Source organism: Trichomycterus rosablanca, chromosome 17 (genome assembly GCF_030014385.1).
Source record: "Trichomycterus rosablanca isolate fTriRos1 chromosome 17, fTriRos1.hap1, whole genome shotgun sequence".
Lineage (NCBI taxonomy): Eukaryota > Metazoa > Chordata > Actinopteri > Siluriformes > Trichomycteridae > Trichomycterus > Trichomycterus rosablanca.
The window spans coordinates 9583437-9610653 of NC_086004.1; the positions used below are offsets into that span (position 1 = coordinate 9583437).

General features: G+C 40.3%; 1 protein-coding gene and 1 long non-coding RNA gene across 2 annotated transcripts in view; one reads left to right on the forward strand and one right to left on the reverse strand.

Annotated features, from left to right (window-relative positions):
* Window positions 1-550: 550 nt before the first annotated feature.
* On the forward strand, window positions 551-25815 carry vat1l (vesicle amine transport 1-like). Its single transcript, XM_063013179.1, has 9 exons — window positions 551-803; window positions 2389-2518; window positions 3506-3721; window positions 6724-6866; window positions 8801-8904; window positions 10272-10327; window positions 10482-10676; window positions 23746-23829; window positions 25394-25815. The coding sequence occupies exons 1-9, from the start codon at window positions 589-591 to the stop codon at window positions 25490-25492; spliced, it is 1242 nt and encodes a 413-aa protein (XP_062869249.1). The 5' UTR covers window positions 551-588; the 3' UTR covers window positions 25493-25815.
* LOC134331680 (uncharacterized) overlaps window positions 2230-27217 on the reverse strand; it is a 36303-nt gene continuing 11315 nt past the window's right edge. Inside the window, exons 2-3 of the long non-coding RNA XR_010015145.1 lie at window positions 3591-3800; window positions 2230-3381 (exon numbers count right to left, since the gene is read on the reverse strand). This is a non-coding gene — a long non-coding RNA (uncharacterized LOC134331680). The remainder of the gene's footprint in view (window positions 3382-3590; window positions 3801-27217) is intronic.

Genomic DNA, 27217 nt, shown 5'->3' on the forward strand with positions numbered 1-27217 from the left:
GATTTTTTTCTTCCCTGATGGCACGGGCATATTCCAAGATGACAATGCCAGGATTCATCGGGCTCAAATTGTGAAACAGTGGTTCAGGGAGTATGAGACATCATTTTCACACATGGATTGGCCACCACAGAGTCCAGACCTGAACCCCATTGAGAATCTTTGGGATGTGCTGGAGAAGACTTTGCGCAGTGGTCCAAATCTCTCATCATCAATACAAGATCTTGGGGGAAAAATTTATGCAACTCTGGACAGAAATAAATGTTGTGACATTGCAGAAGCGAATGCGTGCCGTAATCAAAGCAAAAGGCGGTCCAACCAAATATTAGAGTGTGTGACCTTTTTTTTGGCCAGGCAGTGTATTTGTGGGACACATTGCTTGGTAAATTGGGTCAAATGACGCTCCTGGTTGAGTGTCTGCGTGCGCTGTAGCAGGTTTACGGTCATTAATGTACCGTAAACCTTGTAAAAGCTGGAGCATGAACGCCGCCCTCCAGGCAGAGCGGAGTATTGCAGGTTTGCTGGAGGAGCATCGTACGGACCGTTAGGTGCAGTAACACGGAGGTGTGTTTAGAAGAAGCCAGTTTAGACATGGCGAAAGAAGGAGCAGATACAGCGGAGGAAACCGAGCAGATGATCGAGAAAAACGGAGCTAAAGAACCGGAGATCTCCGTTACTGCGGCGGATTCGAAAGAAATGCGCGCTGTGCTTTTGACAGGATTTGGAGGTCTGAACAAACTCAAAGTGACTAAGAAAACCATGCCTGAACCACAAGAAGGAGAAGTCAAAATCCGCGTAAAAGCATGGTATAGTTTCTATATATTAAATATAAGTGCATATTAAAGTGTGCGTTTTAGGGTGTTTGGGGATGTGACGTGACTGCCTGCTTTATTCAACACGTAGCAGTAAAACTGCCATGATGATGAACAGGTGCTTATGGATGGAAAAAATATCACCTGTTATTTACAGTTTCTTACTGTAAGTTTTAAAACATTATGCTTACTAAAGTTCCCACGTAACAGAATTATATATTTTTGATTTATGTATAAATAGACTGTACGATCCTATTTAAATAATACGAATGATCGGTGCTGCATCTAATTAAAGAGGATGCATAGGAACATGATCATTTGTATTTGTCGAAGGTGAGATCAGAGATGACAATTTTTCCTTGTTTTTATTTAGTATAGTTCTTATATTTTGTGGATGACCATGCAGTATACGGTCACTAATTACACCAAACAAACGTGGCATGGTACAGTACTACTTATGGGAATATACTTTTGAGTGTTTTTATATTTTATTCAAATTTACTAAATTAAATTGTCTGTTGACTCATAAAATAACCCTGCATAAACCCAACCTAATTTCTTGTGCAAACTGCAAATTTGGACTCTCTTAGGAAAATTATACAGTATATAATGAGTAACATCAGTGGCGAACTTAAATGTGCGTAAAGTTCTTAAGGCATAAAATTGTTAACCTAAAAACTTTTAATTTACAACTTAAATTAAAATTTACGTTAATTAAAAGGCAAAAGAACCATAGCAAACATATTTGTAAATTATCTGGAAGTAGAAAGTTAATGAAACCATAATTCATCCCCACAGTTTGTGCCACATAGAGTTTCACAGCAAGAGTAAAAGTATGATGATGAGCCGCTCAGGTGGCGCAGCGGTAAAAACACACGCTGGATCTCGAATACATCGTATCGAATCCTCAGCTCTGCCGTGCCGGCCGAAGGTTGAGCGGCTACATGAACAACGATTGGCCGGTTGTTCAGATAAGGGGCGGGACTAAAAGCCGGCTAGGGTCTCTCTCTCAGACTAGTGCGATTACGACCTCTGCTGGTTGGTTGGTGGCGCCTGCATGGAGATGGGGAAGGAGTGCGGTAGGGGGTGTGGCCCTCCGCGCACAGCGCCGTACCACACTGCGCTCGTCAAGTGTAGGTGATAAGATGTCCGATTGCTGTGCACGTCTCGGAGGGGGCGTGGAGCAGCCTCGTCCTCCACAATCAGGAGCGGGGACCAGCATTAGTGAGAGGACGATTGACGGGTAGAAATTGGTTTCGCTAAAAAGTGGGAGAAAAAGGGGTAAAAAAAAAAAAAAAAAAAGGATGATATAAAAAGGGTAGAAAAGCTTGCTTTTATTAGCTAGTCACTTAAAAATACTTGGCTACATAAAATCCAAATATAAAAAGACAAAAAGATGGTAAATTTGTTTTGTGGACTATTATAAGATTGCAAAATGTAATTTTGTGGCACCCCAAAATAAAGTAACTGCAAAAATACACATCATTTATCACACATTTTGAAATGTACAATTAACAAATTTAACATGACATTTGATCAATTGATCAGCTCTGAGATTATAATCTTTAATATTTTCCAGTGGGCTGAATTTTCTGGACCTGATGGTGCGTCAAGGAAATATTGATAATCCTCCTAAAACCCCTCTAGTGCCTGGATTTGAATGTTCTGGAATAGTGGAAGCTGTAGGAGGAAATACTAAGGGATTTGAGGTATGTTTGGCTCACACAGACACCTATGCAGTGTAAACAAACACAAAACAGGTGACAATAGCAGTATAATAGAACTAATCATCTAACCTAGCAATACTATGTGGCATGCATGTCAATGCTTAGTAGGATGAGTTGAATTTGATTTTGGAATAAGAAGACATAATGAATATAAATATGTCTCTTTAAAATAGTTTTTATTATGGGATTGTATGGCAGTGTCAGTGTTGTACTATGCTAGTTTGATAAAGCACTCATGACATTTGCTGAACAAACCTGCAAGTATGATTCAGGGAAGTGCTTTAATCGCCCCAATCGAGTCCAATAGTATTGTGCTCAGTTGGAACTTAGTGATGAGTGTTGCATTTCAGAACAGAAGATTTCATGTCAGCAGGGTGGAATTCTAATAAACTGACTTGCTGGAATACTTCCATCTATTAAAGTGCCACGCTGAATGTTGCTAAGCTCCTCAGTAAGACCCGTTCTTCTGCTAGTGTTTGACTATGAAGATCGCATTGCCGTGTGCTTGATTTGAAACTACTGAGAGCAATGGTTGTGACTAAAATAACCAAATCCACTGGTGTACAGGGGTGTCTACTTACATGTGCCATATAGTGAATCATTTATCTTGTAAGTGAACCAAAGAGGTTTCAGGATTCTAAAAATATACATGTATGAAGGAAACAATATTAAGTTCCTCTCCTACAAAATACTGCTTGTTGGTAATAAAAGAAAATTATCCGCTGTGGAGAGAAAGGTCTAAGAGGAGGTTTATGGTTGTGGTGAGGGAGGACATGCAGGAGGCTGGTGTGAATAAAGAGGATGGTCAGGACAGGGCAGATGCTCAGGATCCACTGTGGTGACCCCTAATTAGAAGAAAAAGAAGAAGAAGAGGAAGATTAGTTGTTAGTCACTTATTTAAATGAAAATTAAATATCTTGATATATCCAGATTTTCCTGTACAATGTTGATCATTTTTGCCTGTCTCAGATTGGTGATCGAGTGATGGCCTTTACAAACTACAATGCTTGGGCTGAAGTGGTCTGCACATCCCAGGACTGGATTTACAAGATACCTGATGAGATGACTTTTTCTGAAGCAGCTGCGTTCTTCATGAACTTTGTAGCTGCTTACATGATGCTGTTTGAAGTGGCAAATCTCCGGGAGGGAATGTCTGTACTGGTGCACTCAGCAGGAGGTGGAGTGGTGAGTCTCTTGACCTCTTGTTGTGGTGTGGTGAGTCTCTTGACCTCTTGTTGTGGTTATAAGGAAAGAAAAGCAGCACCTGAGGGGGAAAAAAGCCTTTAATATTGGGCATGTTATTGAATCTGAATATTATTCAGTCTTTGTGTTCTTGTAAACATATGACTTTAGTTATCACAGTGGTTATCACGACATACTTTGCCATAAAAAAAATCATTCCTAACCTCCCATTCACACACAAATTATATTCACAAGTGGGAATTTAGCAACTAGACTATGAATACGTTTTTATTTGTAGTTATCTAGGCAATGTCTACCAGCTTTAACAACAAATACTTTTTAAAGTTTCAGTATATTTAGCAGGCAGCACCGTGGCTTAGTAGGTAGCACTGTCGCCTCACAGCAAGAAGGTCCAGGGTTCGAGTCCCAGGTGAAGCGGTCCGGGTCCTTTCTCTGTGGTGTTTGCATGTTCTCCATGTGTCTGTGTTTCCAGGTGCTCTGGTTTCCTCCCGCAGCCCAAAGTTTGTTTGTTTATTACGATTTTAAACATCATGTTTTACACTTTGGTTACATTCATGACAGAAATGGTAGTTACTCATTACACATCAGTTCACAAGGTTATTTCGAACACAGTCATGGACAATTTTGTATCTCCAATTCACCTCACTTGCATGTCTTTGGACTGTGGGAGGAAACCGAAGCTCCCGGAGGAAACCCACGCGGACACGGGGAGAACATGCAAACTCCACACAGAAAGGACCTGGACCGGCCCACCTGGGGATCGAACCCAGGACCTTCTTGCTGTGAAGCGACAGTGCTACCCACTTAGTCACCGTGCCGCCCAAAGACATGCAGTCAAGCCAATTGGAGATGCTAAATTGCTGGACCGGCGACCTGTCCAGGGTGTTTCCTACCTTTCCTTCGGTGAATCATACCCATTCTAACCCTGAATTGAATAAAGCAGTGGTAAAAAAGACAATCACTGAATGAGAGTACATTTAGCAACATGACCGAACAATTTTTTGGTCTATTTCTTTTAGAGAAGCAGTGGTGTACAGCAGTTTTATGGCCTCACTACAGATGTTCGATTGGTTTAAGATTAGCACTCTGACTGGTCTGCATAAGGATGAAGGATGTAATTTTCTTAAATTTTATACCATTCCTGTATTACTTTAGAAGTTGGTTTGTTAACAAACATACATCCTTTGCAGTTTAAGCTTCCTGGTACTACGCACTATGCATTTGTCCATTAATCCTGAATGAACTGCCTGTCTCTGCTGCTAAAAAGAATCCCACTGATACAACCTCATTGCTACTGACTCATTTTAGGCTGAGAAAGGTGGTACGTGGCCAATCAACACTTGTTTTCGCTATTTTTATTAGTGCCATATATATCAGTGCCAGTTTGTGCTTTCTGACACAGGCTACAGCAGCATGTTTACAGCTGAGATGTCACATAAAGGTTAGAGTAAAGTGTTGCTCATATACGCTTTCATTAGGTACACCCCAGTGACCAGATGTATGTATGGGAGGTGACTCATTCTCAGCACTGACACTAACATGGTAATGACATGGTAGAGTGTGTTCTTGTATTAGTGTATCAGATGCAGATATTGTTTAAACTTATTAGCTTATTTATTGAGAACATATGCCTTGTTAGCTTTCATTGTAGGTTGGACAGTTAGAGACTAGAGCTGTCTTCTATATAATGTACAATGTGTGTTAATCTTCCTCTAGACTTTTTTTAGTGCACACCTTCTGATCACATGATGCTGTTAGCTTCATGTTTTTGGTTTGGAGACTATTCTTCTTTAAGCATTGACACTGACTTATTCAAAAATCCCAAGAACATTGCTGTTTAATAATAACACTAATATGTTTTTAACATATCATTGAAGTGCTGATATCCATGTTGTTTTGGTCCACCACCCAAACAACATATGATTAGTGGGGTACTGTGGGGCCCTTTTCGATAAATAAATGGTGTAGGGGGGTGGCAAGGTGTACAGAACAACAGATGGGCAGCAATCAATTATTGTAGTAATTTTCGCCTGTATGGTAGACACAGCGTATAAAACAATCTATAAATGTATGTACCAGATAGGTGTGCCTAATAAAGTACAAATACAGTTGAACAGGTTTTACCTGGAAGATCATAAACAGCAAAAAACATATGAAATACATCAAACCAACCTACTGCCCCTTAAAAGCTATTTTTTACATTCCGTTTCAATGCATTCCGTTTTGGAATGGGTGGATTGACATCCTGACAGGGGTGCGTAAGTCATCAGCCATTAACAACGTCACACAGAGCATTAAAATTTGTGTGCTCTGCTACACACAGACATTATAAAGAACTTAAAAATATCTTTCAAAAACAGGCTAGAAACAAATAAGCACTTTTATCTGAATATATTAGATTGGACCCCAGATCAAGTGCTGTTCTTTAAGGGAAACTTTACTACTTGTACACTTGTATAGTACCATTTTTGTCAAGGCCATAGCCATGAATTGAACATTGCTGTAAATCCCTACAGTGGGGGGAGGGGTGGGTTCTGCCATTCTAAAACATTCCTGCTATATCAACAGCTGATGGGAAGACTGGTGGATTTTTACATTAAGCAAAGGTAGTGAGTGGAATATGTTTATTTATTATATTATATATACTGTATATATCTATTATATTTGTACATCAGTATATGGGGGCATATCTAAATCCCCCCCCCCCCCAATATATATATATTTTTTTCCTGACAGTGCTCTAATGTGTGCAATCCCATTTGGTTATGCTAAAGCAAAACTGCTGTGATGGAAATCAGATTACTTTTGTCAAAAGTTGTGCTTTATTGATTGTATGATCTAAGACCTTAAAACTATCCATGCTTTGCTGTTCTTGAACTGGCACAGCCGATTCCCCTCTAATTTCCTAAATCTGCTTAGTTGGTGAATCACTTTCTATGTTTTGATATTTCTGTCTCTTTTTGTGTTATTTTTTTATCCACCAGGGTAATGCTGTTGCTCAGCTGTGCTCCACTGTACCTAACGTTGTGGTGTTTGGCACAGCCTCTCCCTTCAAACACGAAGCAATTCGGGACTCCGTCACTCATCTGTTCGACCGAAACCTCGACTATGTGACAGAAGTTCGAAAGTAAGTGAGCAAATATTGAGCTGACTAAAACAAAAAGTATGTTGGATTCAGTCTTTGTTTCATGTCAGATTTAAGGTCAGGCAGTGATGTTGGCCTGGCCCACAAAGACGTTCCAAAAAAAAAGCCTAAAGATGTTCAATGGGATTGAGGTCAGGACGCTGTACAGGCGGACATCTGGACTTCTTTTACACCTGACTCATCAAATCTGCTGGCTGTCATAACTTACATCACCCAACGTTGTATACAAGTGCCAATACTGTGGTTCTTGTATTATACAGTTTTAAAGAACACAGAGACGAACAGACTCAGTGGATGATCAGGATATGATAATGTGACATGCTCAAAAGCCAGTGCTGGTCTGAAGAGGCAGACGTTTACCTTCTCTGGATCTGTGTGCCTGCGGTCCCCATGGTAACACACAGCTATAAGGCCTTAATGGAAGGAGGAGCACCAGAACGCTCTCTCAAGCAAACACACACACACACACACACACACACACACATTGGCCTGGAGCTCTGGTGTGCTGTGGATTTCCCCTAGACAAAAAATAATGTGATTTCAGACTGGCAGAGAATATTATGTACGCTCAATTGTATGAAAACACTACAGCCCTAAGCTAACTATACACATAGTTTGGAACATTTTGCTTTTAGCCTTGGGTTTCATGCATGTTAAAAGGAGCATGTTAAAAGGAAGTGGAAGAAATCCAGAGTATCTGGATGAAGCCCACACAGACACTAGAAAATAAGAATTTTTACATATATAGTAACTGAAGGAAAGGATCAAACCTAGGTCCCCACATGTTGCTTTTTACCAGTTATGGCACAATGCTGCCCACAGAAATAAATATAAGCTGACATTTTTGAAAACAGGCATGATGGCTTGGTGGGTAGCACTGTTGCTTCACAGCTAGAGGGTTCTGGGTTTATTTCACAGGAGCGGTCTGGGGCATTTCTGTTTGGAGTTTGCATGTTCTTCCCATGTCTGGGTGGGTTTCCTCTGGGAACTTTGGTTTCTTCCCACAGTCCAAAGACATGCGGTCAGGTTAACTGGAGATACAAAAAAAGGTCTGGCGACCTTTCCAGGGTGTTTCCTACCTTTTTCCAGTGAATCAAACCCACTGCGACCCCGAATAGGATTAAGCAGTAGTAAAACAGACAATGAATGAATTATTTTTTAAAAATAGCATCTCTTTGTGTTGTCAGTCAGTATGGTATAAACTGTCAGAACAAATCAAAATTGAGTATTAAAATATGTCAGGGATTTAATTATAGAAAAGTAAAGATTAAAAAATGATACTTAATGGCACTATGAACACCTCAGAGCTTAATTCAGTCTGTTATAAAGTCTGATCTACTTGGCAAACAACAGGTCTACTATAATGCAAAATGATTTTGCCTCTCATAATCAACATTCAAGCCCTAAGATGCATGCTTAGTTTTAGTAGTGCCTTTGCGCTGATCAATACTGCTCAAATAAAGCTCCTGTGAAGTGCTAATAAATAAAAGTAAAACGAGTAGCAGAGGGCAGATTATTAATCCTTTCATCCCAGCGACCCCACATTCCTCTCAGGATCAGGTTAAAAGCAAAAATAAATTGCTTTTTCAAGTTGGTCCGTATATAATAGGTGAGAGTATGGGCATTGCAAGGTCGCTATGCAGGCGGTCTGAGCAGGAAAACAGAAAAGAAAAGGCTCTGCGACCACTTGATTCAAATAACATGGCACTCATTTCTTTTTCACTTTCTCAGTCTACTTGTTAGAAGGTCGATAATGTTAATTATGTACCATTTCTGCACCAGTGAAGAGTGAATGTAGCAGATGCTGATTTTGTGTTTTGTAAAATTAGATATCTGGTGGGAACTAAACACTAATTAAAATGTAATTAGGGACAGATAGTTTCAGTAAAAATTACTACATCTTTTGTCTCTCGTAGGATCTCTCCAGATGGAGTGGACATTGTTTTGGATTGCCTGTGTGGTGAGAACACAGGAAAAGGCTTGAGTCTACTGAAACCCCTCGGCACATACATCTTATATGGTTAGTAGTTTTAATATCAAAGGAAATGCAAGTCTCTTTGTCACAAAAAGTTTTTAGCTGTGCAACCACACAGGGCTTTGCGCTTTACACTGATCAGCCATAAAATTAAAACCACCTCCTGGTTTCTACACACATTGTCCATTTTATTAGATCCACTTACCATATAGAAGCACTTTGTAGTTCTACAATTACAATTTCACCCTGTTCTTCACTGGTCAGGACCACCACAGACTAGGTATTATTTAGGTGGTGGATGATTCTCAGCAATGCAGTGACACTGACATGGTGGTGGAGTGTTAGTGTGTGTTGTGCTGGAATGAGTGGATAAGACACAGCAGCGCTGCTGAAGTTTTTAAATCCCGTGTCCACTCACTGTCCACTCTATTAGACACTCCTATCTAGTTGGTCCACCTTGTAGATGTAAAGTCAGAGACGATCGCTCATCTATTGCTGCTGTTTGAGTTGGCCATCTTCTAGACCTTCATCAGTGGTCACAGGACGCTGCCCACGGGACGCTGTTGGCTGGATGTTTTTGGTTGGTGGACTATTCTCAGTCCAGCAGTGACAGTAAGGTGTTTAAAAACTCCATCAGCGCTGCTGTGTCTGATCCACTCATACCAGCACAACACACACTAACACACCACCACCAGGTCAGTGTCACTGCAGTGCTGAGAATAATCCACCACCTAAATAATACCTGTTTTGTGGTGGTCCTGTGGGGGTCCTGACCATTGAAGAACAGGGTGAAAGCAGGCTAAAAAAGTATGTAGAGAAACAGATGGACTACAGTCATAATGTTATGCCTTATCGGTGTATAATGCACCATGTATTTTTAAAAGAAGGCAGGTCTGGACTGCTGGCAGGCCAGTCTAGCATCCACACTCTTTATCAGCTATGCTGTTCTAATTTGCAAAATGTGTCTTGGCACCGTCAGGTTAAAATAAACATGGATGTCCTTGTAAAAAAAGACAATTTAGACATGCCAATAATACAGGCTTATACCCTAACCGACCCTTTTTTTATTATTTACACTAATTATATCTGAATGGTTCCATTCGGCTGTGGCCCAGTGAATGCAAATGTCCATTATTTTCATAAGCAGTCTAAATAGTTGTGTAGGGAGTAGGGAGTGACGCTTCATCACTACGCCGGAAGCCGGCTGTAACATTTACCCATTGTGTGCTTTGCGTTACGAGTCCTTTTTTGCAAGTCCGAGTCGAGTCTGAAGTCGCTGTGTGATTAATAAATTGCATGGAAACTCAGTAGTCTTATTTTGTTATGATCTAATCCAATGACTGCATGTCAATACAATGTAAACACTTATTGATTTGTTTTTATATAAAGCTTGATTTAACTCTTGCTTATAGGTTCATCAAACATGGTGACCGGAGAGACAAAAAGTTTCTTCACCTTTGCCAAATCTGTAAGTGAAGCTTGACGAGTCTTTCTCACACAGTTTATCTTTTACTGATTCTGCCACTTGCTCAAATTTTCATTTTTTTAGATTGACTACCTCTCAAGAGCTTTGTAGTTTACATGTTGAATGGTTAAGTACAAGTTTGTCTCTTCATGTCCAGTGGTGGCAGGTGGAGAAGGTTAATCCCATCAAACTCTATGAAGAAAACAAAGTCATGGCTGGATTCTCGCTGCTTAACCTTCTCTTCAGGCAGGGAGGCTGCAGTCGAGTGAACGCCGCTGTCCACAAACTTCTGTCCCTCTACAGTGAGAAGAAGATTAAACCGTTAGTGGATTCTCTCTGGGCTCTTGAAGAGGTAGGAGATGGAAAAGCAGATCCATTAAGTTCGGTTGCCTTGACGTCTTATGCCAAGTTCACACTACACGACTTTCTGAATTGTCGGGTCGCTGTACAGTTCACACTACACGACTGAATCTTTTGCACTCGGGAGTCTTTCAGTCGGTGTATATTTCACACTACACGACTGATCGGCGATAGGGGGTTTCACACTACACGATCCATCACCATCTGGAATCACAGGCGAGTTTTGTCACGAAAACAAACGCGAGAAGTGACGAGGGGTTTAATGATACCACGTCCAAAAATGCACGTCAACAAGTAGCGAGTGATCAAAGTGTTTGTGCGCTGATGTGCAGTGTAAAATCAAGGAGGAAAAATAAATTAATATTTTTGCAATGCAACGTTGGTGTTTTGTAGAGAACGATCAAGTCAGAAATATTGTAAAGCTTGTGTGTGTGCCGGTGTATTCTGATATAAACTATATTATGTCCCTGTCTATATTATGTACCGGTACCCTCCTCTCCTGCGTTTCCCCTCACACTGTATCCTGCGTTCTCATTGGCTGTTCGACAGAGCACTCATTGCCAGACGTGCAATTGAGATCAGATATCTGACATGCTAGATATCTCAATCCGGTCGCCGAGCGCTCACACATAGCGACTGAGTGCCCAGTTTTGAGTTTTGCCGAGTTGCTCCCGAGCCGGCAAATCTAGCGCCGACCGGTCGGCAAGCGAAATCTGGCCAAAAATCGTGTAGCGTGAACTTGGCATTAGGAGTACTGATGTTTATTGGTTACTTTGCCTCATCATACTTTGTCCCATTCCAAAACCATTGGCATTAATATGGATCAAGCAAGATCAGGCACGAATGTTGAATACAAAGCTCTAACTGGCAATTGATGTTCGATTTCATCTCAAAGGTGTTGAGGTCAGGACTCCACACCATTTCGGATGTCAATGCAAGAATTTCTAAGTGTGTATAATGTCTAATGTTTTATTATTAGCATTATTATTTTGAAAAGCTAAGTAAGCTTGTGAGGCGGATTGGTAAGAACCATGCTGCTGGTAATAGCAGTGTCTGAGTTCCAAGGGTTTGAATCTCAGGCTGGGCTCACAAATACAGAACGTGCATGGTGATACCTGGCCACTGGCGAAACACATATCAGTGCACCCTTAGTGTTGGTCCCAAGCCCAGATAAATAGAAGGGTTGCAAATGATCGGCTGTGGCAGCCCTTAAACCCATATGTTTGTCCTTACATCACTTCCTTACGACTTTTCAGACATCTTCAGAAGAAGGCTTATGGAGGAAAAGCAATTAAGGAACCAAAAAAGAAAATAGGAAGCAAACATGGTCTTTATCTCTGACGCTCTGTGAATTCCCCTAAGACTTGCTGTCAGTTGTTGTTTTCCTGGAGCTCACTGGTAGTCAGGTAGAAGAAGTTATTTTAGGAGTAACTGCCATTCCAAGGCTCATCTGTTAAGCAGTGCAATCAGAAACTGCCACCACAACCTCTCTATTGAATGACAGGTGCTTACGGGTCCTGTACCCAGTCTGTTTTTGATAAATGCTGTTATGTTGTGTCCTGCCTACGCACCCAGTCGGCGCTCTATCACTTTTGATTAAGGCTAACAGAATTCCAGCCTGCTGAACCAGTTACATTACAAAGAACCAGCTGTCATTTGCTTTCTCTTTCATTTTGGTACTTGTCACCTTTATGTGCGTGATATATCTTCCATATCCTTTGGACTCACTGTTAAGAAATATAGTTTTGTCAGTATTAACCGTTTGTTATTACATGCAGCGGTGTCAGACAAACACAATATAGCCCAAAATATGTGGACACACCTTGGAATCATTGGGTTCAGGTGTTTCAGCCACACCCATTGCTTACAAGAGTATAGAAACAATTATATTAAATAAATTATATGCTCTAACTTTAGGGCAGCAGTTTGAGCAAGGCCCTTTCCTGATTCAGCATGACTGTGTCCCTCTGTGAGCACTGTCGCCTCACAGCAAGAAGGTCCTGGGTTCGATCCCCAGGTGGGGCGGTCCGGGTCCTTTCTGTGTGGAGTTTGCATGTTCTCGGTGTCTGCGTGGGTTTCCTCCCACAGTCCAAAAACACCCAGTCAGGTTAATTGGAGACACTGAATTGCCCTATAGGTGAATGAGTGTGTGTATGTGTGTGTGTCTGCCCTGCGATGGACTGGCGCCCCCTCCAGGGTGTTATGGTGTGCCTTGCGCCCATTAAAAAGCTGGGATAGACTCCAGCACTCCCCACGACCCTAATTGGATAAGCAGTTAAGAAAGTGAGTGAGAGAGTGTGTCCCTCTGCACAAAGCAGGGTCTGAAAAGACATGGTTTAAAATTCAGTGTGGATGAACTCCAGTCCGCTGTGGCAACCCCTAATGGCAGAACCCGAAGGAATCATCAGTGTGGCCTGCACAGAACCCTGGCCTCAGCTTCTCTCAACATCTTTGGGATAAACTGGAACTGGGTGATTGCGAGCCTTTTTCTTCTTATCTAACATCAGTGCCTGACCTCACACATGCTCCTTTAACTAAACAGGATACAATTCCCACAGACACAGAAGTATGGAGGCTCACAAAAAAGGAAACGTTGACTCCATGTTTATGTCCATGTGTTTGGCAAATGATCAGTTGTAGACATATTTTGGCCATACAGTGTAGTTCCTGTACTCTTTTATGTTCAACCTGTGCAGTTGGGCTACATCTCACACACAACATATCTTTACTTTGAGGTGTTTCCTGCCTTTTGCACAATAAATCAGGCCCACCATGATCATGACCTGGATAAAGTGGTAGTAAAACAGATAATAATTGAATGATTGAATGTTGTAATGTGTTTGGTCTGTGCTGAACTCTCTGATGACTAATCGTTGTGTTTCTGTGTAGCGTTAAGAAAAACAGTGCAGCATTAGGATACAAGGGTAGATTTATACTTATGAGTTGATTACTTTGTTGGTCTTGTTGGCTGCCCAGCAGGTAGCACACAACCTGCAGCTTATCCTGTTTCAGTCTTTGTTTAAATGCCTTATCAAACACGGTGCTTTGCCTCGAAGCATCCGGACAGCCTACATAACCTCAGTAAAGAGAGCACAGCAGTGGGATAGTTAAAAGTCACACACGCGGCTACATTTTTGACCTTTTTAAGCTCTTGACCCTGGTCTGTATGATTGTGTGCGTTGTGCTGCAGCTACACGACTGGCTGGCTGGATAGTTGTATAAACGAGCGGATGTACAGTTGTTTTCAATGACCTAGTCTATGGTGACTGTTTGATTTTTATGCAGCTGTCAGAAGTGGGTGCAGCCAAAATGCGAATCGGACACATCCATTACTAACAGATGTATAAAATCAATTATATTGAATAATAGATATACATCAGACTTTTGGCAACAGTTTGAGAAAGGCTGGTTCCTGTTCTATCATGACTGTACTTAACAGACACAATTACAAAATCGTGTGGAAAGTTTTCCCAGAAATGTTTAGATACTTAAATGAAAGCTTTGAAATGGAATATCCAACAATGTCAGTGTCCACACACTTTTGACCATATTGTATCGATGAACCCACCAAATAGACGGTGGTCTACTTTCCTTTAACTGTGTATGCTTTGTAAAATAAACAGCTTTTAATATAGTAATTTTATATGAGCTCTGTATGAATTTATCTGTGAAGCACAAGACAACAAAATGCTATGAGCATGATTACATCATGGTAATAGAATATGTTATTTATCACATCAGAGAAGATTATGGTGTAGTTCTCTGTCTGGGCTCAGTGATTCTGTCACGCACAACAACATGTGTGGGCCTAATCACCTGACTGTAATGTCACTTTCCCCAAAGAGCAGTTTTTCTGCTTTTTTTACTAGGCAAAATTGGTGAGGGAGGGAGTGTGAGAGAGGAAAAAGAGAAAAGAAGATGTGGAAATAAGTAAATGATCTAAAATAGCAACCCGTGAGGCAACAGTAATGTGCTCAGCAGGAGAAGCTGAAATCTCATTACTAGTGTGATGACCAGAAGCTTTTTTTTACCCTGTAGTGTAAGAAGTTCTGTCATTATTATAAACTGTACATTAGGATCACCCTGAACTTTTTCTCAGATGGAATTTAGCTGGATCTTTGTGCTGACAGTGAATAGACCCATAGTATGGGTAGGACATACTATGGAAGCTGGATTGAGTGGATAGCATTAGCCTCTATTTATTTCAATAGGGTTTGCGCAGTGGCTCATTTTATCCACTGATCTACGTTGTATGAGAATCATGTGAATCATCGCACTGGAAATTTGGATTTGCTGAAGGCACCAAATGATTATGAAAATATGAACTGCTTTTAGGGTTCCCTTCCCAAAAAGCAAATAACTGGAAAAAAGAATGAATTTAATAAGCCAAAAGCAAAAATGCTCATTTTAACATAAATTCCATAGGAGAACATGCTTTGAAGTTTGGCCACCAGGGCGAGCTGGCTTCACTTGGCCTATAAACTACTACCAGTGATCTATGATGAATAATAGGCGGCACAATTGCATGGCTGGTGAGGTGGATGTGCATTGCAGCATAGGTCCTGGGGAATTCTGATTGTTCAGAAAACCTGAGGGTTTAGTACTCTAAAAAGGGGGATTGGCTACTCTTTATTATCTGTAGGTGTGTAGGTATAGCCTCTTTTTCACTGCACAATAACCTTAGTACGTACGGTTCCTGTTCAAATCCTAAATTATCCATACTGTATTGAATGTGCTGTTGTTTGTTTCCAATTGCACAAGGGACCCCGTGAAAGTAGGAGTCACTGAAGGTGAGGTTGTGACTCCTCCAGATGCTGAGAGCAAATACACCATGCTAACTGTAAACAATAGCAGTTGCAACAACAGAACAATTATCCAGTTGGTTAGGTGCCCAGGTGCCACAGTGGGAGAATTCCACTAGCACACCAGCGCTGAGATTCTGAACTCTTCGGTTTGAAACTCGGCGTTGCCACCGGTCGGCTTGGCACCATCTGGCGGGCATAATTGGCAGTGCCTGCAGCAGATACTAATTGGCTACCGTATCTGCAGGGTGGGGACCGGACTATGTGTGGTTGGGTCTTCATACGCTGTGTAAGGACCCTGATTGGCGGAAGAGATGCCTGTGCAGAATGCAGGGGCGAGAAGAGGAGGGCTGTGCACGTGTCGGAAAAGGCGTGTACAGCGACATGCTCTCCTTGGATGCAATCTGGTATTCCTCAGCAGCGGAAGACAAATTGAGTGTGCTAAATCGGGAGGAAAATGGGGAGAAAATGCATTAAAAAAAATTATATATATATATATATTTAATATCTTTAATTAAATCTTTAATTCAATCTGTGGCACTTGGGATTTAAATATGGAACTTGTATTATGATTCTGTTTGACCAACCTGTGGTCTGTACTGTTTCTCGCTCCACACATGCACCATGGCACGCATGGTCCCTGGTCAGTAAAGGTAACCAAATTTGGCACGGGTGCTTAGATACAGTATGGGTCACTTTGCAAAAGTGAAACAAAACACTGGGTCTGTTCAAAAACCTATTGAGCTGCCTTACTGCCTACATTTTTACATTTTCATTTTCAGCATTTAGCAGACGCTTTTATCCAAAGCGACTTACACAATGAGCTGAACACGATGAGCAATTGAGGGTTAAGGGCCTTGCTCAGGGACCCAACAGTGGCAACTCGGTGGTGGCAGGGCTTGAACCGGCAACCTTCTGTTTACTAGTCCCGTACCTTAACCACTGAGCTATCACATGCCTACATAGGCAGCTGCCTAAGCAGAGATGACTCTAATAAGACATTGACTTGTAAGGCAGGTTATTCGAACGCACTATTTAGGCACTGATTACAGTGATTCCATCAGTTTTCGCTTACTAAGCCAACACTAAGTATCTAAGTATTCTAACAGCCTCCTTCTCAGGAGCGCACGTAGGATGACGTAAAATGCTGTCTATGTAGAGAGCTGACTAGGTTTTCGAACACACCCACTAAGTGTGGGATCATTGATTTAAAGGGTACCGTGCTCTGCCCTGTGGTGAGACTGGTGCCCTGTCCATGATGTATTCCTGCCTTGCACCCAATAGTTCAGAGTGGTGCCAGGACACTGTCCTGACCAGGATGAAGGTAGTCAGAATAACTGCCTAAGAAATTAATAAACCAAGTCTAGGAGCATTTTACATGTTTACTTAAGAAAACAGGAGCTGGGATGCTCAGGCATCTAATCTGCCAGCACACCACTGCGGAGTGTTCACTCTTATCAAAGCCACCAAATTGGCCTGGCGTCCATACAAACACAACTGGTCGTGTTTGAAGAAGGGAAGATTAGACAGTCTTCTCCTACTGACGCTGCTATTAGGGGGTTGTGCAAGCATCAACGGGTTCCCAGTCAGGAGTGGGACTAGATTTGAAGATAAAGTCATGCACATGTGGTTCAATATCTAAAACATTTTTTCTAAACACAAGCTCTCATTGCATGTATGCAGTGCAATCGCTTCATAATTACATTAATTTCGTTTTTTAATCTGTATTGCGCAAAGTCCCATTTCTCATAAACTCTAATTCAGCCTGTTAGGCACCTGCTGTGGAGCTCCACGTCAGCAAAAGCTACGTGGCAGTGCTTTTTAGTTGCCATGCTAACCTGGGAGCTGCTCTGTCGGCTTAGTATTATGACCTGGCAAGATGAACACATGAGCACATGAGTCGTTTTTCTGGTTGGCATCTAGGGAATTTGCAAATCGCAAATGTTTTTAAGTCCTAATTCTCTTTAAAAGGAGACATCTGCTTACAGTTTGAACTCTGACACAGCACATGGAACACTTTTAATTCTAGAAATAGAAATATGGCACGTTGCATAAAAATATTTGCCCCAGAAAACACTGAGATACCCAGCCTGCTGATAGCACTGCTGAGATCTGAACCCAGATCTCAGTGATAATGGGCTTGCGCAATAGATCGCTGCATGACCAGCCTGCCTGGTCAGGGTCGCGGTGTGTCTGATCAATGGGCACAATGCAGTAACACACCCTGGACAAGATGCCAATCCAACCTGGAACCCGGCCCCTCCCTTTCCCCCAGACAATCATCCCTGCATGTCTGCCAGGGGTTCAAACCCTGGATCCCAGTGGTGGTGGGCTTGTATAATTTAACACAGTGTCACCCTAGCTCCACTTATTTAGAAAAAAACCTCCTATAGCTGTAATTTGTGGACATTATTGGTTCTGCAGTTTCCCTATACTCTGCGCCCTTTGGTAAGTATCCTCATTTTCTAAATGCAGGCTGTCCAGCTTAACTTGCATGATTTTAGTTTGTTATTCTAGCAGTGTGCAGCAGTGGTACAGCTGACTGAATTGCTTTTTGTTTTTTGTTTTTCTTTTTAATAAATAGTCCCCAAAGGCATTACTGTGACAGCTGATATGGGAGATGTCTTCTATTTAATAACACTGACATCTCATTCTTTCATATATAACCATCATAATATAATAAATGTCAAAGTTGACAAGTACAATAAAAAATATAATAAAACGTGTAATTATGGCAAGTGCGGTAAGCCATTTTTTTCACTTGATTATGAAATGTTCCAGGGCATGGATTTTTAAGGGAACGAGTACAACAATCCAGCCGAACTTCTGATGACTTGTCCAGTACCTTAATCACTAATGCCAAGTTCACACTACACAACTTTCCAAGTCGTCAGGTCGCTGTACAGTTCACACGACACAACTGGATCTCTTGTAATCGGGAGTCTTTCAAGTAGGTGTGGCTTTCACACTACACGACTGATCGGCGATAGGGGGTTTCACACTACACCATCTATCACCAACTGGAATCACAGGCGAGCTTATCTGGTCTCCCAAACTACGTTTTGTCATGAAAACACGACGTGACGAGGGGTTTAATGATACCACGTCCAAAAATGCACGTCAACAAGTAGCGAGCGATCAAAGTGTATGCGGTGACGTGCAGCGTAAAATCAAGGAGAAAAATAAAAAGAATCTGAGTGGATTTGGCTACACGAACAGCATGGATTATTGCTCAGATGGAGGTTAATAAATATTTTTTTGCAGTGCAGCGTTGGTGTTATGTTTTGTAGAGAACGATCAGGTCAGAAATACTGTAAAACTTGTGTGTGTGCCGATGTATTCTGATATAAACTATATTATGCCCTTGTCCCACCTTTTTACAACGCCTCCCCTGCGTTTCCCCTCACATCGTATCTTGCATTCTCATTGGCTGTTCGACATAGCACTCATTGCCAGTTGTGCGACTCAGGCATATGCTACAAAAACCTTCAAATGGTGCTGGTTCAAGCCCCACTATTGCCAGGTTGTCAGTGTTTGGCCCTTAACCCTCAATTGCTTAGACGGTATGCTGCTGACAGGCAAAATGTCCATGGTGCATCACAAGGGATGTTTGAATACAATGGAACTCTTGGCATTCAACCCAGTAGCTCTGTTGTGTTGCCAGGCCAAGCCAAATGTATCTTGTTAAAACAGATCTTGGACAATGATGCAGCTGGGGCTATGCCAGCTTTACAATTCAAATTAGGTGAGCAGTTGTGAGAGGTTATCCTTGCATATGCAGAATGATACCAGCCAGAGTGGGTAGAACTCAAAATATCCCTTCTGTTTCGATTTACAGTATAAAATAGTGGAGAGACTTTTTTTTTCACTAAATGATTCATTGCTGAATAATGAGTCATAGCTCTAACAGAACCACAAGAGTGCCAGCTTTTCTCTGTCAAAGCAGCCATGACTGAGTGTTGCTTTTTGTAAAGCCAAATCAATATGCTCATTTCTTGCACATAATAAAATGCTGTAGTAACACAATTGCAAAAATGTATGGGATTATCTAAAGTTCTGCATTGATAACTTATAATATGTGGTCTGATCTTTATATAATAATAATAGACAAATACTTTCCACTTAAACTAATAACACATACAATTGTAGTTTTTATGCCTTTTCAAGAACAAATTATTCAGTTCAAGGGGGAAAGTATGAATATGTACTTTCTGTGTTTTATACCAGATGAAAGCTTGGCCTTTTACAAGCATTTTTTAAGAACCATGTTTTGTTTTTCTGTGATCTTCATTCATTAACATTCGTTTTGTTCAGTGTCACAGTGATCAATTAGGGCTGGGCGGTATATCGCAAATATCGTTATCGTTATATATTACTTTTTACACTATGTTAAAAATGACCATATTCGATATTTCGGGTTAGGATTGGGCGATATGACTAAAAAACTCATATCTCGATACGCTTTTAAGAAGTGGCGATATACAATACGATATAATGTAAACTTAACAAGGTACAATGGCAGGCCACTGCCCGTATTTTAACTTATTTTGTTTATATATATATATATCTTTAAAAAAAAAAAAACATTGTAGTTCTGATAAATTCTGACTAATTACTGTGTTTATATTGTGTATTATTGCAAGGCTGTATTTGTATTCATATTGACAATATCAAACCAGCAGAATCTCACAATCACATTTATGCTGTCCGTTTTACTTCAAATTAATGAGCATCAAAAAAATCACAATATTTGACAATACTTTGCTGTCATTGCAAAATCAACTGCACAGCAGCATAAAATCATAACCACTGCTTACCTGTGTTCTCTTCTTCAAACTGAGACCAAATCTAAATAAAAAATAGCATATATTTCTGCCCAAAATCTGAATTCGGAAGCTCTGATTAGTTTATACAGCTGTTTTTCAAGGCTGAATCTCTTTAACTGAATCTCTATAAATTAACTGATTCATGGAGTTGTTTACGCACGACTCCATAATGAAACAGAGTGAGCAAAACTAATGACTCTTTACCATAGATAAGTAAAAAGTAATTTCGAATATATCGATATTTTCGATATACCGCCCAGTCCTATATCGGGTATGCGTACAATACACAGGTTACCATTTGAGAACATTTAAAACAGAGCACAAAAGCACTGCACTGAACGCTTTCCTTAGCGTATGCGCGGGTGGGCGCGATTCAACGAGTCAGAAATGACTCTTTTCAGACGAATTATTCATTGGAATCGAATCAGGTACATGTGCTCTTTCTATGGTAAAGATTCATTTGTTCTGCTCAGTCTATTTCATTATGGTGTCATGCTCAAACAACCCTATGAATCGGTTCATTTATTAAAGAGATTCAGAAGTATAAACCGATCAGAGCTTCCGAATTCAGATTTTGGGCGGAATTTCAACCTCTTTCTTCATTGGTTGTTGTATAAGTGACAGCTTAGTGAACGAATTATCTTTAACAAGCTAAAATACGGGCAGTGGCCTGCCATTGTACGTACTTTAAGTTTACATTATATCGTATCGTATATCGCCACTTCTCAAAAGCATGTCATATCGCACAGCCCTATGGTTAATATGAACAAAGCTTAAGCAGTTCTGGAGATTTCTGTGGTTCTTTTGCTGTTTGAAAGTATTTTCCCCCCGTTGTTATGCATTTCATGTTGTGTTCTTGGTGTAATCGTTGCAGAATGCTTAGTTCAAGAAAGACAGCAACAGTAACAAATTACCTCAATTGGTATAAAATGTGTATAATTGTGAATTGATGAACACTTTGCTTTAAACATCTCTACAGTTCTTTACAGATTAATTAAAATAAGTTGGCATGGTTCGCATAAAACAGAACGTGTAATCCTTTTTAAAGTGCAAGGCAAAGGATAGTGTAAAAGAAGACTAAAGTACTGCACTGTCTTGTGAAAAATGTGAATCCAACCAAAAACACTCAACATCAAAAGTTACTTAAATCCAGCTAGTTACCCTGAATGAAATAGAATAGTGTAGCTACTAGGTGCTGCTCTATAAACTGTGCTATTTATTGTCATTACTTGTTAATAGACTTTTAAAAAGGAACAACGAGACCACCCAATACCATGGAATGAGGATAAACTTCACTTTGGTTCAGGACACTGTGTGTTTTAATGTGCTCATGCACACACTGATCTGCCAGATAAAAAACCTGCAGGATAAAAACTGCATGCATTAACTACTATATTAAGAATTTGCAAACTTTTTAAATTGTTACACACTAAGCACTCATAATAATACTGCTCTGTTTGGTAATACAGGTTAGGATGTGTCTGCTTCTTGTGAGCTCATATACAGTTAACGCTACACCTACACTTTACTCATCCTTGGTTATGTCGACTGCCTTTGGTTCAAAAAAGTAACTTTCCAAGCTACCTCACCCCCCAGATGCATCTCTGCATTTTTTTATTATTATTATTCTACTTCTGCATTTTCCCAATCTAGATGTAGTACTCTGATTATATATTTCCTCCACTGCTGCAGACCCCTACCTGGCCAAGAAGGGCCGTACTTTACACACAAGGTGGGTTCACACAGGGATCAGTATAGTGTACAGATAGTCAAGCACTGCTCTCCTTTATGCCCCGTTTTTGTGCGGACACCATCGACCAGCCAGCAGAGGCCGTAATCATCCCTCCCACCCAGCAGACATTAGCCAATCGTGTCTGCGGCAAACGTCGGCCAAACATGTCTCTGTGTATGCGCCCGGCCAGCCAATAGCTGAGCTAAGATTCGAACTTGCAAGTTTAAGATCTCAGCACTGGTGGGCTACCGCTGTGCCACCTGAGCGCCCCACCTTTTAACTGATTCATTATATTATCCCTTGAATTCTTGGAACTGGTTCAGTGGCCTCATACAGAAGCAACCAAACCCCCTGTGTTTCTGCAGTAGCAGTGTGTTAAAACTGCATTACACTTGAGGGAACTGGAGACATTGACATTAATGGCATATGGGCTGACTAGGTTGCAAACAGAATGCTGATTGCTAATGGAAATTAAGGACTTATCCTCTGGCAGCATATTCTGAGCTACCATTAAAGCTGGACTGGCAAACCCTACGCACAGTGTGCTTTCTTTTAAACAGCATCTGCTGGATCAAACACAAAATGAGACTAATGATTATAGCCTGTGCACAGTTCCAGTATATACAATGACTAAGACTATAAAAGAAAAGCAGCACGCTTACAAGTAATTTGCTAAATTCACAGTAAGGGGGTAAAATGAGGCTAATACACTTACTATATAATTTGTTCTTTCATTTTCTCTGTTATATTCGAAATGTAATTTTTATTTATTTTCAATGACTGCTATTTTCTGGTCAATGGACCCAGGATGCAAAGCAGGAATACACCTTGGACATGACAGGGTGCCAGTCAGTTGCAGGGCAAAACACACAGATTTATTTACTAATTTATACTCAGCTTCGAGTTTCCTTGATATGCGCTGCTCCGTGCGGCTGCCAGTCACAGTCTCTCCGTGTTTCTGTCTTTTGTCTGTTTTAGTGGTTATTTTGCGTTTTTCCCCCGAACCTTTGTCATGGTTCTTGTCTTTTGCCTATGCCCTGTTATGTTTAATTGTGTTGAATGATGTCAGTCTTCCCTTGTGTAATTTGTAAAGTACTGTGACACTGCAATTTCCTTTGGGATCAATAAAGTGTTATCTTAAGTTGATGACTTATTAGAATCCTCTCTACTTAGGCAGCTGCCTATGTAGGCAGCAAGGCAGCTCACTAGGTATTCGAACACATCCTATATATTCCCCCAATATACCGATGTAAATATGATAAACAAACATATTCCACTCACTGGCTTTGCCTAATTTTAGGAACCGTCGGTGTTCCTATCAGTTTTTGAGCAGGAATGTTCTAGAAGGCAGGAAAACATAATGCATCATTCCAATAAAAAATAAAGCTGTTCTTGGAGCCTGTCTTGTTGTGATATTATTATTATAATTATTATAATTATTATTATTATTATTAAGTTTCTAACTTCTGTATACTACATGTGTAATTATCCTCGTACTGAGAGAAACCTTGAGAGAAACATGGGATGTCAGTAAATACATTTTTCTGTCTGAACTCTACTGCCACCCTCAGTTGACACCTTTCATTGCAGACGTTATTATTTTGTGTCATTAAAGCAGTTTAGTAGACGTGAGCATTAATTTGTAGTTTTTCTTTATAATGCAAGATGCTAAAATGTGTGTGTGTGTGTGTTTATCTTCAGGTAAAGGAGGCCATGCAGAGAATCCATGACAGAGGTAACATAGGAAAGCTTATTCTGGATGTTGAAAAGGCTCCCACGCCTTTGGTGAGTCAGTGATTGTATTTGTTAAAAAATAATTATAAAAGGGTGCATCATACAAAACCATGAACAAAAGATAAAAAGGCAGAGAGGAAAAAAAGCTTGGTGAAAGTAATTGTAAATTAATTGGACAGAGTTTCCATGGAATCCGGTCTAAATGATGCTGAAGGATTAGGCAAAAATAATAGTTTATGAAAGCATTTCTATAACATATGCTGCGCTTTAGTGTGTAGCATTTTCTACATATTGCTGGTTGATTGCACACTAAAATATATATTTCCATAACTGCATTAAGCTCCACTGACCCACCAGAGGGTCTGAAATTGTTATTTTTCTATATGTATTTACACAAGTCAGCATAATATACACACAAGGGTTCAGAATCTCCTAAGCTTAATAAACATATCATTCCAAAACCATGGACATTAGTAGTGCTGGCACCGATCCGATACATATCGTTATCAGTCCGATATTGGCCCAAATCACTGGATCGGATATCGGAAGAAAAAAACGTGTAATCCAATACTGTTGCTTAATGTAAAGAACACTTAATGTAAATAAGACCATTGTTTGTGTGTAAAGCAAATAACACACGAAGATACGTATCGCCAGCTTGCATCTTGATGACATCATTAACATGTGCCACTGATCTACAACTCGTCTAAAAACACAGTTTAAACACAATAAAAGACGCTTTATAAATGATAAATCGCTCACCTAAGGCTTGGAGATCTCTCACATCCTCAATGATTAATCCATTAGTGTTATGAAATAAAACAAACTACTGTACATCGTTTCCCGTTTAGCCACAGATGTCCTCTGCAAAATCCAGCAGGGTTTTTAAATAAGCGCGCTTTGGATTTTAATAATCTAAAAGCGGGACAGAACTTTAACGGAAAATCTCAACTCTGCATCAATTCTAATTGGTCCATCGCATTTGATTGATATCCACATCTTCCAATTGTAGACACGTTTGTTAAACAAGCCAAAAATGCTGCTAAATGTTTTGTGTGTAAAAGTTAAAATAAAAACAGCAGTTTTGCAAAAGTGTGATGTTGTAGGTTCTGTATTTATCCCTTTAGTATATTTGTTTCACAGTCTGAGCATTGTTATTTAGATAGCTAGTTTAACCATGGTGCATTGAGATGTGTTATTACTGCTTAGTTGTTTGAGAGGAGAAATGAAATCAGATTGGTATCGGTATCGGCAGATACTCAATTTGCAGTATCGGTATCGGACATAAAAAAAGTGCCCTAGACATTGGATACATCCACCTGAAACCCCCACCACCCCAACCCCCGTCCTCTCTTGGAAGGCTTTCCACAAGGTTTTGTCCAAAAGTGCATTTGTCAAACACTGATGTTGTACGAGACTGCCTGACTAGACGCTTATGTTCCAGTACATTAAAGGAGCCCGAAGGGGCTGAGTATGTAGTTCTTCTGCCTAATGATTTTACAAGTCATTAATTGCTTACTTTCCCCACTTCACCCCCCACAGTCATTCCACACACGTCCCTATTTCCACTGTCTGTAAAGCAAATTACCTTTAATTTCCCTTTTTTGTTCCCTAGATGGCCAGTGACAGCACAGAGACCAGTGAGGCAGGTGAGGAAGAGGAGGAGCATGAAGGGGACAATGATAACAAAGAGCGAATGCCCTTCATCCAGTAGAGCCGTTTTAACACCGGTCCAGTCATGGACAACCTGTGAAACAAGAGACTGTGTCGGGATAAGGTTTATCTACGTTACCCTGTGCTATTGTGAAGAGTATGATGTGTGATGAGTTTGCGTCTATTTCTGTCTGATCTGCGCTGTGCTTAAAAATTCTTGTTGCCAACTTGCTTTTCCAACTTAAGTGCCAATTCTAGCAGTGTTGCAACGGTGCAGTGTTTCTTCTGACCTGTTATCTGAGTATCTGTGGTTGTGTTTGCAGGTTTTGTCAGAAAAGCAGAAAAACATATGTTTGTTAAAAAGTATTCATTAGTATTGTATTAGAGGCCATTGAAAGAAATGTACACACATTTTAGGTACTTTCAATGAGATTTTCTAAAGTCCTAGTTAAAGATTTGGGGCACAGATCCATTAAGCTGAAGTAAATCACATTCTATGTTGTTTTGTATTTTATGAATAATTATTGTGAGGTAACGCAGTAAAGCGAAATCTCAATGACAAACCCACTGAAAAGAGTTGAATCTTTCTGATCCACATTTTGTGATTTTGCATGTGTGTGAGATGTGTTGTATTTACCTCATGGTGCCTGTTAATGTTTCAAAAAGAATTTCGCAAGGTAGTAAAATACACCCTAATTTACCACTGCAATTGAGTTTGGAATTACTTTGGAATTTCTGTATTTCCTACTACAGTAGTTATAATAATTAACATATTCTACTTTACATTATTAGGCAAAATTGTACTTTTCATGTCTTTATTAAACGCAATGATCAATTATTTACAGTCCAGGCCAGAATAGATATGTGATTTACTTGTAAAGCCAATATTAGCAGCAATGTTTCCAGTTGTTGCTGATTAGACTTTTGAAAGACTCTAAGACCAGTTGGAGGTTTGTCACATGAATAACCCTATTGTTAATGAACTTGATGATTTCACCCAGTTTTCTCCCAATTCCTCATAATCACTTGTGTGTTTGGGTCGGTCACAATGCTCCCTCCACCATGCTTCACGGTTGTTAGGGTTTTGTGTTGGTGTGCATAGAGTATTTTTCAGTGCATGTTTCTTTTAAAAGGCAAATCTTTTTCTTAATCTATCCACAGAAATTAAAAGTAGAAAACATTCATGCTGAGATGTGGGACATTTTTTTGTGAGATCAGTGAGAAGTTCTAGGTGTTCTGCTGTTACTCTGGGTTCTTTTTTTATCTTTTATACTTTTGGTGTATGCTATGCTAGATGTCCATTCCTACAGAGAGAAGTAACAGCACTATATTCCCTCTTTCTGTAGATAGATATTTATTTAGGTAATTGGGGATTGATAAACCCCCAGGTCTGATGAAATGCTTCTATTGCCTTGTCTAACTATTCTTCTTTTATTACTTATTTGATCAGGGTTTGGTTCATATGAACAGATCTAACTTTAGATCAGCAAACTAACAATTCCAGTGCCTTTTTATAGGACAGGAAACTTCTACAACCTTTTTCAGCCTGGAATGTAAACAATTCATCAGCGTGTTTTAAAATACATGCAAAATGTGTGTGATTGGTTGACAGAATAAAGGAAAAGAATGCAAATTGTACCTCTCCATGTCTTATAAATGAACCTTGCTCTTACGTGCCTATATTGTGTACTGTACTGTTCCTCTAGAATATGCAGTGATGCAGTACATGCTGCAAATTACAAATCCAGCATGTAAAGTGTCTGTTCTTCTGTTTGTTAAATCACAT